Here is an 18,851-nt window from a genome sequence, read left to right on the forward strand (position 1 = left end):
AAGCAATGCTTCCGTACTTCCATTCCTCAGGTCACCTCCAGTATGCAAAATATGCACACCACTATGTCCAGGAAATGGAAGATTTACCACAGGTTCTAAGTAAAGACGAGCTCGAGAGATTCATTTCTTTAGGTTTCTTTACAGTTCGTAGGACAGAAAGGTTCTGGGGTGGAAACTGGACAGATATGGTGATTGAGCAGGAGCTCATGCGTTCTTTGAAAGTGTCAGGTGGACTTATCCATGGAAGAGGCGTCACTGACAGTAACTTAGCGAGATTTGTCCTAGCGCGTCCAGCCTGTTCTGTTGTCACGAATGCGTTTGAAAAATTGTGTCACATAAACTCTGGAACTACAGAACAACATGTTGAGCTACGCGATGCTCGGCAATCAAGAGATGATAAAGATTTGGACAAACTACTTTGTTGGCTAAAGTCACATTCGCCTTTCAGTGTTGACATAAATGGAGGTTTAATTTCTTTGTCGACTGGAACAGTTGCTGACGCTAAAATAAACCCGGAGACCGCCACAGAAACAGGTCTTCTTGCAATGACTCAAATGACTGGCCAAACGTTTGGTGATGTAAAACTTAAAAGAAAAAGTAAAGTTACTCCTCTTGCTGCTATTTATGCCACTATCAAAGTAAGAGGTCACGATGTTATAGAAGTGAATCCGAATCAACTGTTTCTTAGAATATCGTGTATTTTAAAATCTCCATCTGACTATGAAGATTACATGGCCTTTGAATTGGCTCCGAGGCCACCTTCTCTCTTTAACGGAGCAGCGATGAGAAAAACAGCTAAGTCAGCACTTTGTGATGTTATAGAAATGAGCACACCTACCCTTCATAGTTGGCCTCAAGACTGTGTTTATGTATTGGACGGAGGACATTTGCTTTATCATGCTGTTTGGCCTAAGCCTGCCACATATGAACAAATTATTTCAGGATATGTTGAATTTATTCGCATCCATTACGGTTCAAGTGTAACCGTAGTTTTTGATGGCTATGAGGGACCAGCGACCACAAAGAACCAAGAGCAAGATAGAAGAGCATGTCGAATTCAATCAAGAACAATACATTTCGACTTAAACATGACAGCATCAGTGACTCAGGCTGAATTTCTTGGTAACGCTGCAAATAAAAGCCGACTTATAAGTGAACTGAAATCACATTTTGATCGAGCTGGCTTTTCAGTTGTACAAGCTGTAGCAGATGCTGACTTTTTGATTGCTTCAACAGCTCTTCAGCAGTGTTCTAAAGGTATGAAAATAGCTGTGGTTGGTACAGACACTGATCTTCTAGCACTTCTTGTGCATGGAGTTAAAAGTTCTGATACATTATTCTTCATCAAACCAGAAGGCAGTAAAGGTTCCTACAAAGTTTACCCAGTAGCTGAAATTAGTAGTAACTTAGGCAATATGAAAGACTGTATACTGTTTGCACACGCATTTTCTGGATGCGATACAACATCCGCCACGTTTAGAAAAGGGAAGAAAGTGCCATGGAAAGTGTTGGAAAAAAGTGCGGAACTTCAAAAAATGTCAAACATTTTCAAAGATCCAACTGCTGAGCCTGACATGTTAACATCATGTGGAGAACAATACTTTCTTGCGATATACGGAGATACAAAGTGCAAAACATTAAATGAACTAAGGTACTTTATGTTCAATAAACTGATAGTTAGACAGAAGATTACTTCAAGCTTTGATTTGTCTGTTTTACCACCCACTTCAGATGCCGCACGCTTACACACCTTGCGGGTTTACTATCAAGTGCAGAAATGGCTTGGGAAGGATCTGGATCCATGTTCATGGGGTTGGCTTGAAAAAGACGGTGTTCTTGTACCACAATCTATGACTTTGCCACCGGCACCTGATAAACTCTTGAATTTCATTACATGTGATTGCAAGAAAGAGTGTGCCCGATCGTGTGATTGCATTAGGTCAGGATTAGCTTGTTCGGCAATGTGTGCTCATTGTCAAGGCAGAGACTGCAACAACACACTGCAGACAATTGATTTAGAGGAAGAGGACGTTGATAGTAACTAAAGGTCAGTTTTAAACAAGATAGTGGATACAACACACTGTTCAATACAATTGCTTTTTGACATACGGTTGTACATTTTAAAATCATTAAAATAAATTAAAATTGGGTATCATATTGAATATAGTTAATATGATTTGTACAAATATTATTTTAAATTAATAATATTTTATGATTGTACTTAAAAATGTAATTGTTAAACCATTAAATTTTACTGTATTCTGTACATTATTTATTTAATACCATGCTAATGTTAAACTTTTTAGACCATTGACCACGTTCATTCTACATACTTCAACTGGAGTTTATTCATATACCAGTTTATTTCCCAACTGAAATATACATTTAAGGAAAGAAAATAAAGTGTAATGTTGACGGAAAACCATTGATAAAATAAAAATATAGGAGAAAAAAACTTCAGTATTAAAACCTTAACAATAAAGAGTAAATCAACATTTTTTTGTTGGTTAACAATTTTTCATGCACTAACTAAAACTGATTAAAAGAAAATCATCATAATATTTTGTAGCTTATATTTTTCTGAATTAAACACAGTTGTTATTTTTCCTCCATCTGCTTTTGTTCTCGAGTAATGTGCGTTTAAGTAAGCCGAGCCCCCCTCCCCCCTTTATTTCGTTAAAACGGGGGACGCACACGGGGGACGGGTGGGGACTTTTAGGATGTGATTTGGTATACCATAACGGACATCTGTGCAAAAAATTAGCTTTATACCTCGCATTTCCGGGTAAAAACCTAGATTGACTGGGCTAATTCTGTGTTTGTGTGTGTGAAGTTTGCGTTTATGTGAGTGTGAAACTACCTGAGTCCAGCCACACTCCCTATTCGCTAATGCTATAAACTGATTAATTTTTGTCATAAAGTTATACCAAGCCTTACCTGTTTTTCCAAATAAGCAGTATTCAGATTGTTGTATTCTTCTTCACTGTTTTTCAAATAATTTTCCAATTCTTGTATGCGTGACACCATTTCCTCACTGGTCTCGGTAGATATGTAAAATCCTTCGGCTTGCCTCAAAGTTTCTAGTTCGTGTTTGAGGTGGGATATTTTTCCATCAACAACCTAAAAGGAACCTCACAAAGATATAAATGATGACCAATTGTGTACTCAACATACATAAAGGCATGCAAAGGATATTTGCTCACGGTAAAGAAAGAAGGCTCAATATAAAAAGACCTATTTTCACTAAAAGGACCACAGATTACTATATTCTAATTTGTGTAGCTGGAGAGACAAGGGAATAGAAACAAGGGAACCAAACAAACAACAAAATATGTTTCCAAAACAATCAAAATTACACAATTTAACTATTTTTATGTAGCAATCGAGAATATCATTCTACAATATTTTTTATTAATCCTTTAAAAAACATCTGATAAGTCTAAGAAATAAGCAAAAACTAACAAGGTTCAACTCCAAATTTGTATGGGATTGTTATTAAATTGTTTCTTCCCATGGCAGAATCAACAATGTGACTGATGGGTTCCTGGTCATGAGGGGATCTCTGGGAGCTGATACCTTGGCTAACTTTGACTCAGCATCCAAGATGACAGGGACTCAACCGTTCTGTGGTATTTCTAGGTGTGAATCCTTTGGGGCTGTCTCGACGTGGGTTCACACTGAACATAAGAGAAAGTGGAGACTGCATTCAGGTCTGAGAATGAGCAAAATGGTCCTACAGTCGCCTTCCCCCAGGGTGGTGTCTAAACTTCTCTCCTTAAGTAGGACGGTGTCTTCTCGAATTGTGGGTATATTTACAGGGCATAGTCACCTGAGGAAGCATCTACACAGAGTCAGCATTCTCTGGGAGGATACATTATATAGAATGTGTTACTAGCAGGAGGAAAACAGCTAACCTGCTCTTTGAGTGTCCTGCAATAGCAAGAAAGCGCTACACCATCTTTGGTAGTCTGGACAAAGATAGTGACTTTCCCCACAGGAACTTGATCGGTTGTTTTCGGTAGTTTGTAGAACTACTCAAACCGAAAAGTTGTTGGCCTCATAGTATACTTTCGGCATGAGCAAAAGGCCCTTGAGGGTTAAGTACATGGGAATAGGCTGTATCTTAGAAAAAGAAGAGATTAATACAAACATTTTTATATCGATGATTTTAGTTGTGAAACCAACAAAAATGATTTTGAAGCCAGGTTTTTTTTAACAGACTTGTCTGCAAAAAGGACTAGGAATTTATTCTACACACGAGTAAATAATTGATCTCCAGGGAGTTAAATGAGCAACGTAATTGTTATTGTGTACATAGACGTTCTGTACCTGCATGAACTCTTTGTCAGATATATTTCTGTTTTTCTCCGGTTTGTTCTTGATGGAACGAGCCTTGTACGCATAGTTGAGGGTGCTCTCCGTCTCGTCAAGGTTGGACTGGGCAGGAGATATTGTCCCGATTATGCAAGTTTTTGTTCTTCCACCCAAAGAGTCTCTCAGTAAGCGAGTTAGTTTAGATTCTCTGAAACAAAACAAGTGTGAGATAAGATATTATCTAAACGATAATCTGATATATTTCTATTCTTCTCCCATTTGCTCTTGATGGAGCAAATCCTTTGCGTGTAATTAAGGGTGCTCTCTATCTCATCAATTGGACTGGGCGGGAGATATTGTTCCGATTATACAAGTTTTTGTCCCCTATCCAAATAGTCACTCAGTAATCCAGTTAGTTTAAGACTCTCTGGCTTAAAAACTTTTAAGCTTTATACCTAAAAAACCTATTTAACTTGGCCCATAGAACTAATAAATTCTATTTGTAACTTTTGATTGGATGATCATACGATCAAGCTTAACATTATTACAACTCTATACCACCTTTAAGTCAAAAAAATACAACCCTATTACTCTCGCAATCCATAGATTTATATCCATAATCTTATAGATTTATACATATTTTAATTTATTTGAACAACCACTCTTGCATCAAAAAGTTTAGATAAGCAAAGCTGAAAAACTCGTTTCATCTAACCATAAACTAACCATTAGAACTACAATAATGGGAGTTTCTATTTCTGCATTGAGAAGTGCACAGCAACTAATTTACAAACAATAACTTAGGTTTTTATGTATATAACAGAAAGCGTGCAATTTTCAAAATTCATAACTCGAAAACCTAAAATTTGATTGGACCAAATGTTTAAACAAGATAGGTACAAGTGCATTGTTTTTTAATATATAATTTTAGAATTAAATAAAAAAACTAGCAGTTAACCACGGCTTACGTACGATCACTGTTGTTACAGTACATATGATCATTACTGTTAACAGTTACTACCAACTAAAATCGTTTTCCCCTTTCTCTGGACTCTGATCCCCCACGGTACCGCTGTTAGCCATTACTTCGCGGCAGTTGAAGGTCAATTTCTTTCTATGGATTTCACAAAAAAAGTAAGAGACGTGCATATACAATGCAAATTGACTCTCAGCTCTTAGAAAATACTTTGATTAAGAAATGTACAGAGATACAGAATCTCAAAATTCTAATGCTCAACATCATATGGGAATTGTCAGTCACAAATTTCCTTCAGAATTCTGAATTGGATTTGCAAACCTGTTCCTTGATATAAAAAAAGGTCATTGCTATATATAAATAGAATTGAATGTTCAAATAGCCCTCAAATACACATGTATACCTGTACGGGATGTGTGGATTGTTTTCAGTGATGCTAGTAATTACTCGACCCAGTGTCAGTAACGACCGGTTGATGTTGCTTGCTTCTGTCAGCCGTCGATTGACTCCGAGCGCATTGCGATTGGCCATGTCACTGGCACCAGACTTGGAAGCGTTCTCACTTCCTGCCAAGTCCACCAAATGAAGTTTGCCGATTCTCATCACATCTTCTCTGTCATCAATTGCAATCTCCTTGATGTTCACGTTGATAGTGAAGATTGTATGAGATCGACTAAAACAAAACAATATTTATTCAGTAATATACTGAATACTTTCTAAAATATAAAAATACTGTGATCCAAAATATTGATATTTCTGTCAATTCCTAATTTTGGTTTAGATTCATTCTTTAAACTCATCTTCCAACTCCAAATGTTCATATACTGTATTTTGCTATTTTAAACCCCGCATCAATATCGATACTACTAACAATTTAGTACACAAGGATAAATAAGCTCTTTCACACATTAAATGGACAACAAAATTACTAAATAGCTTTACAAACATATTAGATAAGTTTATCACTATTAGATTTTCTATTAGAAAAAGTTTCAGCATTGGAAAGATTACAGAAATGGTGTAAACACCAGCAGTAAACATGTAACACTGTACATTGCACAACTGTTTAAAGAAAAATAAAGGAATTCTTACAGCTAAAATTATAAATAAGCAACATACACATGTGATTAATAACGCTTAATGTATCAAACATATAATATTAGCTGAACTATGATTAGTCAGATGATCATTTTTTCACCAAGTTTACATTGCGTCGTAGTGTCATATATTTGTATAGGTGTGAGAAATGGCTACTTTAACCAATTTATTAACAAAACATTATACCATCTTAAACAAGAAAATTTGACAAAATAAAATGATCTTGTGGTAAACCAACGAGCATAGTAAAGCATAAACCAACACGTTGGACGTTGGGTCACGCAACAATGGTTTTCTAATACTCTCTGAAAAGGACCCGGCTGCATTTTTGGCATTAAAAACATATTCACGGACACTATTAATTACTCCAAAATTAATAAAATTACTTATTTAATTTTTTTTTTTTATTTATTTATTTAATTAATAAATTAATTAAAAAACTTTATGGGCATTTTAAATTTTTTGGTGAAATTACATTGCCATTTTATAAAGTATGACAATTTTGACTGCTGTGAACACGTTAAGACATTGAATGAATAGAAAGATCACAGAAACACTGTAGTACCTCCAGAAAGTTAACCTATTACACCAAAGAAGATTTTACTTGTATTACAGAACAACAATTTAAATACGTTTCAATATAAACATAGACGGTTTATTAAATGGCTATTTACAAATATGGTAATTGTTTAATTAATTATGAACAATGGTTAAAATTGTATTAATTTCTTTATACTTTTCTAATATTTGTTGAGTGTAAGAACCGAACCTGATAGATGAACGAAAAAAAAAAATGCTCACTTAATATTTCGTTCAAACAATCACTAATAGGTCACTTTTTTGTTAGTCCCAATATCTATAAATCATTGTTAAACATTCAACACACAACAAAGTCAATCGAGACGTTGTCAAAACTTGTTAGAATATACAAGGTCTGCATTTTTCAGTTCCTATTCAAAATAAATATGAAACCAACCTGGAATTCATATTCATGCAAGTTGCAGCACTCTGCCGTTTTTGTGCACCTTCACACAGTATCCTAAACGCTTCATCCCTGGACTTGACAGGAATGGGCACCAGACCTTTCAGGACCACACCACCCTCTCTATCATCGAGCATCCTATAACAGAGTCAATTGTACGTAAGTTATATATAAACTATGAAGACAATACAGTAAAAAGGATATTGCTACCAGAAGGCCTTCTTATAATCTAGGTCTGTATTTTCGTCAAAAAGTCTATTTCATTTATCCTAGACTTCATTTCAAACAGGTATCCAATAAAACACAATTCCAGGACACCAAATTTAACTCGGATTGGGTCTTAAGTAGTATTAAAACTCAGTTGACCCATTTTGCCTATTTGACAAAAAATCCTATTTTTATAATGTTATTATATAAATGTGTGCAGTGAAAGCTTTCCAATGACACATCAGTTATTAAAATACATTAGAACTCGAAATATAGCCATCTCAAGAAACCTATGACAACTATTTTATATATATATATATATATATAAACAATTCATTTTGACACTTTGCTATAATTTTAAAAAGAATAATCATAATTAAGAAGTAAATATAAGACTACTAAACAGCAATAAATTAATTACTTACTGTATGTTGGAATCCATGATTGAATCATCCACTGTACTTTGACTATCCAATAAGTTCCGCAATTTCTCGTTATATAATTCAATGTATATGATTGACACTTGATACTTGCAATTTGATGCTTCAAGTTCATTAAAGATATCCTCCATCACACGAGGAATTATACCAGCATGTACATTCTGAAAACAACATCATTATTTTTACAAATGATTTAACCCTTTTAGTAACAATGTCCATAAATATGGACGTTTTAAAAAAACTACCAAGAATTGCCCACATCGGCATTCTTCGGTAGTTTTCACAACATTCACAAAAAAATTTGTAATGCGTTAATTTTACAAATTTAAATAAAATGTTTTTGTATATAAATGATCAGAATGAACAAAATTACAAGAAAAAAATTAAAAATATTATAAAATTAATCAGCTATTTAGTTTTAAATTTAGTGTAAAACAACACAAAAAAGTGAAAATGTTGTTTTTCTTTTAAAAAAAAAACTGTTGTAGATTTTACATTTTTTTTAAATATTGATTAAAACTTTATTTTTGTATTCAGTTTTATTTCAAGTGATATAATGTTTTATAGTGAAAATGTTTTTTTTTCATAGTACTATTTCTCATGTGAAACTAAAAAAATGTACAGTAAGTAAATATTTTTATTTGTTGCTTGAACATTACTGTTATTTAAAAATAAGATTTTTTTATAGTATTTAAGAAGGCAATTTATTTTTTGCTATCAGGTAAAAAAATCACAATATTTGTAACTAAAAATTTGTTTTTAGTAAAACACTACAAAATGGTTTAAATAGGTCATGTATTCCTCAATAGCACTGGGGAGAAAATCTTCAGCATTCCTGGAAATAACTTAATTTTTGGCCTGGCACTAAATGATTAGGTACACAATTTTATTTAATTGATGATGTAGAGGAACATGATCTTGCAAACTCAAACAGTTTCAGCAGCAGTTTTATTGAGTAGACAACAAAATTTGACAGCTGCACATTGTTCACTTAAACTTGCTATCATAAAGAACTAAACAAGAATAAAACAGTACTGGCAAAAACAATCACTGCAGATAAACAGAACAAGCCAAATTGACAATACAGGCGGCACTGAACTGGCTACGAGTTGTGCTATACACACCTAGTGGCAGAAATGTGTACTAGCTCCGCCCATGGCAATACTATTCCGGTTTCTTTTACCCAAGAGGTACCCACCCCCTCGTACTTACCTCTTGGCTTGGAGTGGTTTGATCCCTCAACAAACCTCTAGTATCTGGGCCTAGAATAGTTTCTTCTTACTACAAAGCTCTAGTATCGATGTAAAGTCAGATAACACTTTACGTCTTGGTGAGGAATTCTTTATTCCTCCAAAAAAGCTCTAGCGAAGGAAACAGGATTTTTGCCGGACATTTGCCATCATTGAGTGATACAATCCGTAATAGAGTACAATATGTTACTGATTGTATTCTATCAGTGGACAATGACCAACATGTGGAAAAATCCTGTTTGCTTCACAATCCTTCTATCGTCATAAACAAACTTCAAACAAAGGAAAGCTCTTGTATCAACGTAAAATCAAATAATACTCACCTCTTGGCCTGGAACAATTTGTTCCCCTGTCATTGTATATGTTTTCCCTGTGCCAGTTTGTCCATATGCAAAAACAGTGCAATTGTAGCCCTGTAAAACTTCTTTGATCATTGGCCGGACAACAGTATTGTATACAGTCTCCTGAAATATCAAAACATTTCAAATAAATATATAAATACTATCAAAACATATATATATCTATGCAAATACTATGCAGTTATAATTTTCCATTAACATTCTGTCCAACTATATAAAAAAACAACACAAACTTCAAATGTACACCATAATATTGAAACTGTAGAATTTCAAAATATTTTACAAAAATGGTGAATATTGAGTGAGTGCCCAGTCTTACCTGTTTTGTATTTACATCAAATACTTTATCAAAAGTCAAACATTTGTCATTTCGACCATTTTCTGACTTAATTGTTATTTCCTTCGGCAAAAATTCTAAATGGTTGGTTCTTTTTTCATTCTGCTTCAACGGTCTGTAACAACAAAAAAATATAGGTAGATTTCTAATTAATGTTGCCTACCATAAAAGATTTCTCTATAAAACTATGCTAATTTTTATGTGGCATGATACTCTTAGGTCTGAAAAGTGACTGATCACAATGGTATATTAGTTTTTGATAACTTGTGACTCATATACTCACCAATTTTCATTTCAACTTTTTTATGATTATGTTAAATAGCTTATTATAATGTTCCTTTAGATTAAATTTTACTGGTTCGCTTGTATAGTTATGAAATTTTAATCTGATTTATGTTAGTACCAAAACTAGGACTATTTAAAAAAAAATATAAAAATCAGCAGATGTATTGGTAAAGACCAATTGACCTACTGTTATCATTAATTTCCAGCTGTAAATACAAGGAATCTTTTTTAGTAAGTACTGTTTTGAAATTCATCCCCTGCAACGCTACAGTCAGTGTTTCGTGCTTTGCACACTGTCTACCTTCATCTGTTAGCAAGCCATAGATGCAATTACGGCAAAATTAAATTATTTTTGCATCTGTTAATGCATATTTCAAATGCCCCCACGAATTGAGAATCCTGCTGACTGTGAAGTATGTGCTGTTATTTGTTTTCTTGGTGCTAAATGCATGAAAGCAATTAAAATTTATTTGACAGAACTATGAAGTGTATGGACAAACATTATGAATGATGGATTGCCATTCAAATAGTAAAAACTTCAAAAGATGGCCAAAAAAAAATGTTCATGATGAGAAATGCTGAAGACAACACTCGACGATCACCTTCAAATTCATGCACAAAGTTAACGATAAACCGAAATCAAACATACAATTCACAATTTCTTCATTATTAGAAGTTTCCTAAAGTTTCAAGAAGTGCTCTCTATGACATTTTTATCGAGAAACATGTTTTTCTGTATAACAATGTCCGTCCATATGCGACAAAACAAACTCAAGATCTCATCGCATTTTGCTAGGAACAATTTGGTAATCCACAAACGGCCCCAATTAAGTACCCATTTGTTTTTTTTTTCATTAGAGGAAGCATACTGAAGGTCAACACCGCAACGATGACAACAGCATCAATATAATCAATTTCAGTTGCTGTTAAATTAAATGGCAATTTTATATGGCGACACTATACAAAAACAAGAAACAAAAGCAAAAGGTTGATTTTAGATATGATAAGTGCCTTAATATTGATAGCAATTATATAGAAAATTAGGTAAAAGTGTAGGCTTTCCATATGAAAATCAAATTGTTACAAACAGTATACTCGATGTTTTATGTATCAAAAAGGTACTTACTTGAAAACATGCCTTGCATTTTAATAGTGAAGACATTTTAATACTTCCACAAAATATTTCTTCATTACTAAAACCTTATCGTTTCCTTCAAGCATACAACGCATGCTTGAACTTTATATATATTTGTCCAATAAATAAAAAAACTTGTTACTTATATCCACAGTAACGAAGATGAATTCTATTCTGGAATGCGACCAAAAACAGTACCAAACAAGAGCCAGACACTTTCATTTCTAGGTAATTTAAAGACTAATAGTGCAGTCATTGAAGCATTGTTGGTCCGAATTTTTTTACTGTGAACCGAATTGCATAAAATTTTGGAATTAGGTTCATCTTACCCTTAACTTCAAAAGTGAAAATGATTTGAACTCCGCAACCACCCTGGGGGTGGTTGCCACCCCTTCTCGGGAGTGAATATATTTTTTTTCAAAATAACCTCGGATATCGATAGAAGGCCTAATTTTAAGCAAAAAATCATCTATAACGTATTTCGAAAAATCCAATACTTTTCAAGTTATTGGCAATTGAAAATTCGCAATTGTTTCACGTTTTTCATCGGTTTTTTGCAAATATCTCCAAAAGTATACGTTTTTATCGAAAAATTTTATAAAGAACACAATTGTAGCAGGTAAAACAATGAACAATTTTGTTCTTTACAAAGTATTCTAAGTGCAATATTAAGCTATATATTAAAAATCAAAGCAGTTTTTTATTTTGTCTGAAATTTAATCGATGTGGTCAATGCCATCTAGCGGCGAGCAGATGCATTTTAGGCATTCTAATTAAAAAGAGTATTATAGTGCTTGAAAATAAGCTTTAAAATGAGCACTATTAAAAAGTCTTTTGCACGTAAAATAAGTGAGATGTATTGCAAATAAGAGGAGCATCTAATTTTTTTTCTTTTAAATAAATGGGTTTCATAAGTGCCATTTCCACAAAAATTAAAATTAATCGTATTCCGCCTAGAATTAACTTTATTATGAAGATTTTGATAGATTGTATCAGTTTGGCTGCTTCAGGACACATATTTTTCAAAAAAGTCATGGTTAAAAAAAATTTCAAATTTTTTGAAAAACCCCCTTTTTTCATAATATCTCAAAAATTACGACATATACATATAAAAGTGTAGGGATGAAAGATTTAAATATTTTTCTGACAAACAATTTGGTTTTTTTTGATTTTTCTGTAAAACAAAAATTGACGGAAATATGATTGTTTAAAGAGCGCGTGGCAGCGCAATCACAGCCTCTCTTAAGCCCTTTAACCCTTCACCGTTTGAGAAAAAGGTTTTTTAATATATATTGCAATGAAGGATGTTGTAGCTCTCTTAATTACCTTTACAATGGTTTTTTATAAATTGTGATAGCATGAAAAATTGAAGTAGTTATGGTCAAAAAACTTATCATATTTTTTTTACTTAGTAACTGAAAATTTTGTACTATGAATATTTGGAGCAATGTGAAAGTACGCAGTATAATAGAGACCCAAAACTATTGTAATGTGAATATATATACATAATATGGCTCATATATTTTGGAAACGTAGGCATGAATACATACCAACTTTCTTATATGTATATATAACACATTTGAGTGAATTTTGTATAATTTGTAAATACTTTATCCAATAAATGGCAATTTTTTACTCTAAATTAAATTATTTTTAAATAATATGTAGTCATATATATTTACTGTTTTAATTTAGGGGTAGATTTAAGGGTAGAAAAGCTTAAGAATATGATAATCATTTTCGAGCGTGTGGAATAATATTTCAATCCTTTTCATTTTATCAAAAAAAATTTTAACAATTTTTTTTATCAAGGGGTAGTTTTCAAGGGTTGAAAGGGGGTTAATATTTGATAATTATTATAGAAAATATAAAATATTACTAACTCTATACTTACATCTTTTTAAATATATCATACCACAGTATTTTTTGTGTGATTTTTTTCAATTTAGGGGTTGTTTGCAAGGGTTGTAAGATGTTCAAGGGGTTGAAAATGATTTTAATATGAGGTAATTGTGTTAGAAAACACTTTAAAATTTCACCACTTACTATTAAACATGTTTTCTAGCGATAAAATGGCTCAATGTCGATTTTTTCCATTAAGGGGTTGTTTACACCCCTTAAAAATAATAGGCGGAGTTCAGATCATTTTCACTTTTGAAGTTAAGGGTAAGATGAGCCTAATTCCAAAATTTCATGCAAATCGGTTCACAGTAAAAAAAATTCGGAGGTAAGACCGTATTTTTCGCTTCAATGACTGCACTATAAGAAGCAGTTTAAAAGGCCTTACACATTCTGTCTATGTTTCATAATGTAAATACAACGTTACTACAGTATGTTTGCCTATTTGGATGGTAATCTTGTGATCTACAACTAATTTGTCAATTAGTTTGATATTTTATAGCACTTGATGTACATAATTTAAATGTAAAATGTTATAGTTTTACATTAAGTTGATGATACATACAGTTATTTTGTAACCCAATTAGTATTTTGAATTTACTGTTTCAATGATAATCCATCACAAGTTGAGGATCTATACAGTGTGATTCACGAAGATATGCAGAAACTGTAGTAGGTTATTCTACATGTAAAAATAATTCCAAGAATTATTCCCATGTAGCACCTTTAATATTGAGTTATTATATATATTTCAAACCATTTGGATTGTTAAGACTCAAAAGGCAAAAGTCTAAAAAATTCACTGTAAGTAATTCAGTATACAAGATTGATATTTTTCATGCTTATGTACTATCTGCCCCAATACATAGGTCAGTAGTGCTAAAGGGTTAATACATTATTTATTAATTAATATATATTTTACAGAATTAGAAAATTATAGATTTTAAAATATCAGGTTATTTACGGGATTTGTTTTGAAGAAGCATGTTCGTTTGTAAATTTCTACCACCATCTGAAATACAATTATTTACACACAACTGAGTTTCAAGCCAAAGTGCTCAGTATTGAATCCAAAATAAACTAATAAAACTATATATATATAATTTTAAATTTCTGTGTGTTCTTGTTTAGAATAAGAACATCTCTTTATAAGCAAATTTTTTTCAAAAATTACAATGACATCAGCCTATAATTGTTACGATCTTTAGAGACTTGAATGCTTCTCTGCATCTATCTAATGGATTTAGATTAGCAAGTTTTCTAATGGCCTTTTTTGGGAGGAAAGAATTTTGTTGAAATTGTACTCAGATGTTTCTCCCCATAGTGCAATGCCACATCTCATATTAGTCTCGACTAGCGCAAAATAAGCTATTCTTGCTTTCTCTTGTCCTGAAATCCATTTTATTCTTCTGACAACAAAGATTTGTGAAACTAATTTTATTTTATTTATTTATTTTGTAACACATAATTTTACATAATCATGGCCCCACCAAGTCAACATGACTTATCGGTGAGGTCCATAATGAAACTTAAAAAAAGCAAGATACAAAATTACAGTTTTATCAATTATTTGTTTTGATCAGTTTAGTTCATGCTTTTACAAGAAAATGTTATGTTGCTCTTTGTGTGGCTGTGGTGCTTCTATAACTCCATATTTTTAAATATTGGCATTTTATATAGCATTATGGGGATAATACATACATTATTCAGAGTATTAAATAGATAATAAATTATATAACTGGATATATAAACAAAATATATAAAATATTGCCCATCAACAAATAGCATTGCTAATAGTTAAATATAAGCAACAAATCTCTAAACATTCAACAACAATAACAAAAATATCAATAAATAACAATGAACTATCAAACAACAACAATAACAATAAATATTTAACATTATATACATCCTAGTTTTTAACAAAATCTGGTTGATCACAGAAGTAACTAAAATTTACCCACTCATTCACTTCATTTGTCTGTGCATGTGCATGTGTGTGTGTGTGTGTGTGTGTGTGTGTTTAGATGTTAGTCTAGCTAGATGTAGTCTAAGCTAAGTAGTCAGCTCACTGTGTGTTGTAGTAATCCATCTCTGCACTGCCTCTCTAAAAACCCTGAAGTTTCTCAAGCTTTCAATTTCATCTGGAAGTAAGTTAAAATAATATGGAATATAAAACTAGGGTAACCTCTCACCAAAACTTTGTGGCCATTCTCGGTATAGAATATTTTGTGGTGAGTCATGTGTTGAAAATCCTTGTCCTTTTTATTTTGTGTTCATTTTTTATTTATATACATATATATAAAACTGTTTGGGATTCATTCAAGTTTTAACCATTTCATTGTTTCCAAATAGTCTTATCAAACACCTATTTTGCAAATTTTTTATAATGTTTAAATGGGATGTAGCAGCTGCACCCCAAATACCAATACCATATCGAATGTTGGATTTCACCAGCGATTGATATGCAACCATCTTTACCTTATTATTGGTAACTTTATCACTCAACATACATACTGTATAGCAGCAACACAAGGATTCAACCTTTTATGAAGATCATAAATGTGTTCATTAAATATCATTTTCCTGTCTAGAGTCAGTCCCAAGTATTTGAATTTATCCACTAGCCTTATATTATCACACATAAAGCTGTAACTGACATAGTTAACTAACACTGTGGAAGACCAATCTATTGTTCACCTCCTATCAATGGTGATTTGTGAAACTGTGAGAAGGTGACTATCAGGTATTTCATCATGTCTCCTACTAAAGTTAATATAAATAGTGTTCAATAGATTTATAAGTCATTTTGTTGGCAGTACTGAATAGCTTTATTTATTGAAGATTCAATTTGCAATTGCAGCTCTAATGCACTTTCATTTACCAGAACAAGAGTAGTGTCGTCTGTGTACATGATGGTCTCCAAGTTGTTGTTGCTAACACTTGGAAAATCATTTGAAAATTATACAAATAGAAAAGGGCCCAAGACTGATCCTTTGGTACACCTTTTCTCACCAATGGTGGCTTGGATCTGTATATGATCTCCTACCCTTTCCTAGTACTTAAACTTCAACAATCTGGTAACGTCCTTGGATATGACATGCTACCCACTTTTTGGATGTGTCTTTAAAACTCATGGATGATAGTTTATTCAGAATAAAATTATTATAATTATAAATAATAACTATATATAACATTATATATATATATATAACATTATATATATATATATATATATATATATTATATCTATGTACTTTTGGGTTTGCTTTACCTTATTAACTAAGAAGAAAACATATTTACTGCTAACACCTGCTAAATCCCAAGCTTTGTTTCCTGCTTTGCCATTTAGAATGTATTACTTGTTTGTTTGTATGTAATAAGAATTGTGTAGGCTATACCACAAATAAATATGTTACATAAACAAACTCATATTTTAACAATATTTCATATATTGGGTTTTTTAAATGTACTTGCCATTACATTTAAATTGTGAAAAATAACCAACACTGTCCATCATATATGCTGTCATTTACTAGGGCCAGTTTATAAAAATCAATACTAGATTAAATCCAAAAGTAAAGACCAAACATATGTTTTTGCAATGAAAATATAACTTCCTATCCTAAGCAAAGGCCTTCCTGTAGTCAAGTACCAAGGCTGAAACAAGCTATTGTTTGTCTAGCTAATCAGTTAGGTGTTCTACCAATCCTCTGTAAAGTAGAAATAAACGTGCTATAATAGCTTTAATAATTTTTTTATATTATATCTAAGTTATGTACTTTTGGGTTTGCTTTATCTTTTTAACTAATAAGAAAATGTACATGTACACTTTAACTATTTGTGGCCATTATTGAAATGGTACAAATTATTTGACTTTGCTTGAATTGATTTGGTACAATATTGTAATTTAATAGGTGCTTACGTATTAACGCCACCGCAGCAAAAATGTTAAATACAGAGAAACTGTTAAAAAGATAAAGGCCTCCGTCCGGATAAAACATAACTTTAAATACTTATAACGTTATTCAGTTTGACATTTGGATTTTGTATTATTTGGTAGTTTATATAGCCATAACGTATTAATGCTATCTCAGCAAAAATTCTACCAATGCACCAATAAAGAGCAATCTTGTTGTTTGCTTATAACAACCTCTTTTGTTTTTAACAACCAAGTGTTGTTCGTATTCATATGAAGTTATTTTTGGTTTTCTTGTTGCCTTGTTGTTCGCTGATTTTTAACCCTCTTTTTAGTGCGACAAAAATGCGTTATTTGGGACGAAAAAATGCGTATTTGGACTTTGCCAAAAACAGAACGACGTGCAATTTTATTTTGTTAGGAGGAAAATATTTTACCTAAACAACAACTTTCCTAAAAGGGAGAGTCAGGTGCTAGGCCTACCTCTAAGAGGGGGGGATGGGGGTAGTAAGGGAGAAAAATGTTCACTGTATTTACTACTGTGACACAAGAACATACCAGCAAAATTTGAAAAAAATAACCTAGATCATGGAATTGGGCTCCATTGCGATCCAATAATTGTATCTTGCCAATATCTCCGGGGGGGGGGGGGGGGGGGGTACTATGTATCCAGACTCCACAAATGTTTCAGATTCTATAATAAGGTTTAATTTTAAGGGCAATTAAAAGGTTAATTTATAATCACATAGTTATCCTTGTCTAGTTATTAATCATTACATTACAACTAGAGCCCATGATATGTTATGCATAGGCTAGCATATTCACACAATAGACTAGGCTACTTATTGTTATGGGTAACTGCCTAATATTTGTACCTAAAAGCCAGGGCTAGATTTATAAGTGAGGACTAGATTTCATTTCTTTGGATTCCAAAAGAAAAGTATGGCACCATTCATTTCATCAATATAATTTAAGTTTTTTTTCCGACAGAATAAGCCTAAATAGAAACCTCATAGATGAAGAGTAACAATGATTATTACTATTTATACACTTGTTCATGTTTAAATAAGACCAAGTTATATTTAAACTTAGTAAAGAGCTTTGTTTTACCTCACTCTGATGTATGATTGGACATTTATTGCTTGAGGATTAGATGACATTTTCGTCGTTTCTTAATGTTAAAATAAATAAATAATAAAGACAATATAAAAATTATTCAAACGTAGCACGGCTGTTCGAAGCCAACCACGTAAAATTTTTAAAAATAGAGACTTTTCCTTGTGAAGGTAGTCAGACGAACATTGTTAACTAAGAATACAAAAACACAATACAGTTTGACACACCGAACTGAACAAAAAAGAATATTATACATGGCCTAAGTAGCCTAAAAGTGAAAACACATAACGTTTAGATTGTTTTCAGTTTTGAAAATTCCAAACAAGTCAAAGACATGAGAATTAGGAATAAAGAGGAACAAATAACTCCCTCCAAAAACGTTTAAACTGAAAATTAGACGTAAAACAAAGAGAGTAAAAATTAGTCCAATCCAATGCACCATGTATGTTATTACTAATGGTAATTCGAAAACCGGGCTTGTGAATTTTAAGAAAGATATAGGTACCAATCAAATCATTTTTATTGTTGTTATGG

The 18,851-nt window shown here is 32.4% G+C and overlaps 1 protein-coding gene across 2 annotated transcripts in view; it reads right to left on the reverse strand.

The window, feature by feature from the left end:
- The window catches only part of LOC124353051 (kinesin-like protein KIF11), a 55,609-nt gene extending 36,979 nt beyond the window's left edge, over window positions 1-18,630 (reverse strand). For both annotated transcript variants that reach the window (XM_046802856.1, XM_046802855.1), the window contains exons 1-8: window positions 18,312-18,630; window positions 9,946-10,078; window positions 9,591-9,731; window positions 8,003-8,178; window positions 7,365-7,508; window positions 5,694-5,963; window positions 4,330-4,522; window positions 2,938-3,120 (exon numbers count right to left, since the gene is read on the reverse strand). In XM_046802856.1, coding sequence (XP_046658812.1) covers window positions 2,938-3,120; window positions 4,330-4,522; window positions 5,694-5,963; window positions 7,365-7,508; window positions 8,003-8,178; window positions 9,591-9,731; window positions 9,946-10,078; window positions 18,312-18,361 — 1,290 coding nt within the window. In that variant the 5' untranslated portion in view covers window positions 18,362-18,630. The remainder of the gene's footprint in view (window positions 1-2,937; window positions 3,121-4,329; window positions 4,523-5,693; window positions 5,964-7,364; window positions 7,509-8,002; window positions 8,179-9,590; window positions 9,732-9,945; window positions 10,079-18,311) is intronic.
- Between the last annotated feature and the right edge of the window lie 221 nt (window positions 18,631-18,851).

Source organism: Homalodisca vitripennis, chromosome 1 (assembly GCF_021130785.1).
Source record: "Homalodisca vitripennis isolate AUS2020 chromosome 1, UT_GWSS_2.1, whole genome shotgun sequence".
Taxonomy (NCBI): Eukaryota; Metazoa; Arthropoda; class Insecta; order Hemiptera; family Cicadellidae; genus Homalodisca; species Homalodisca vitripennis.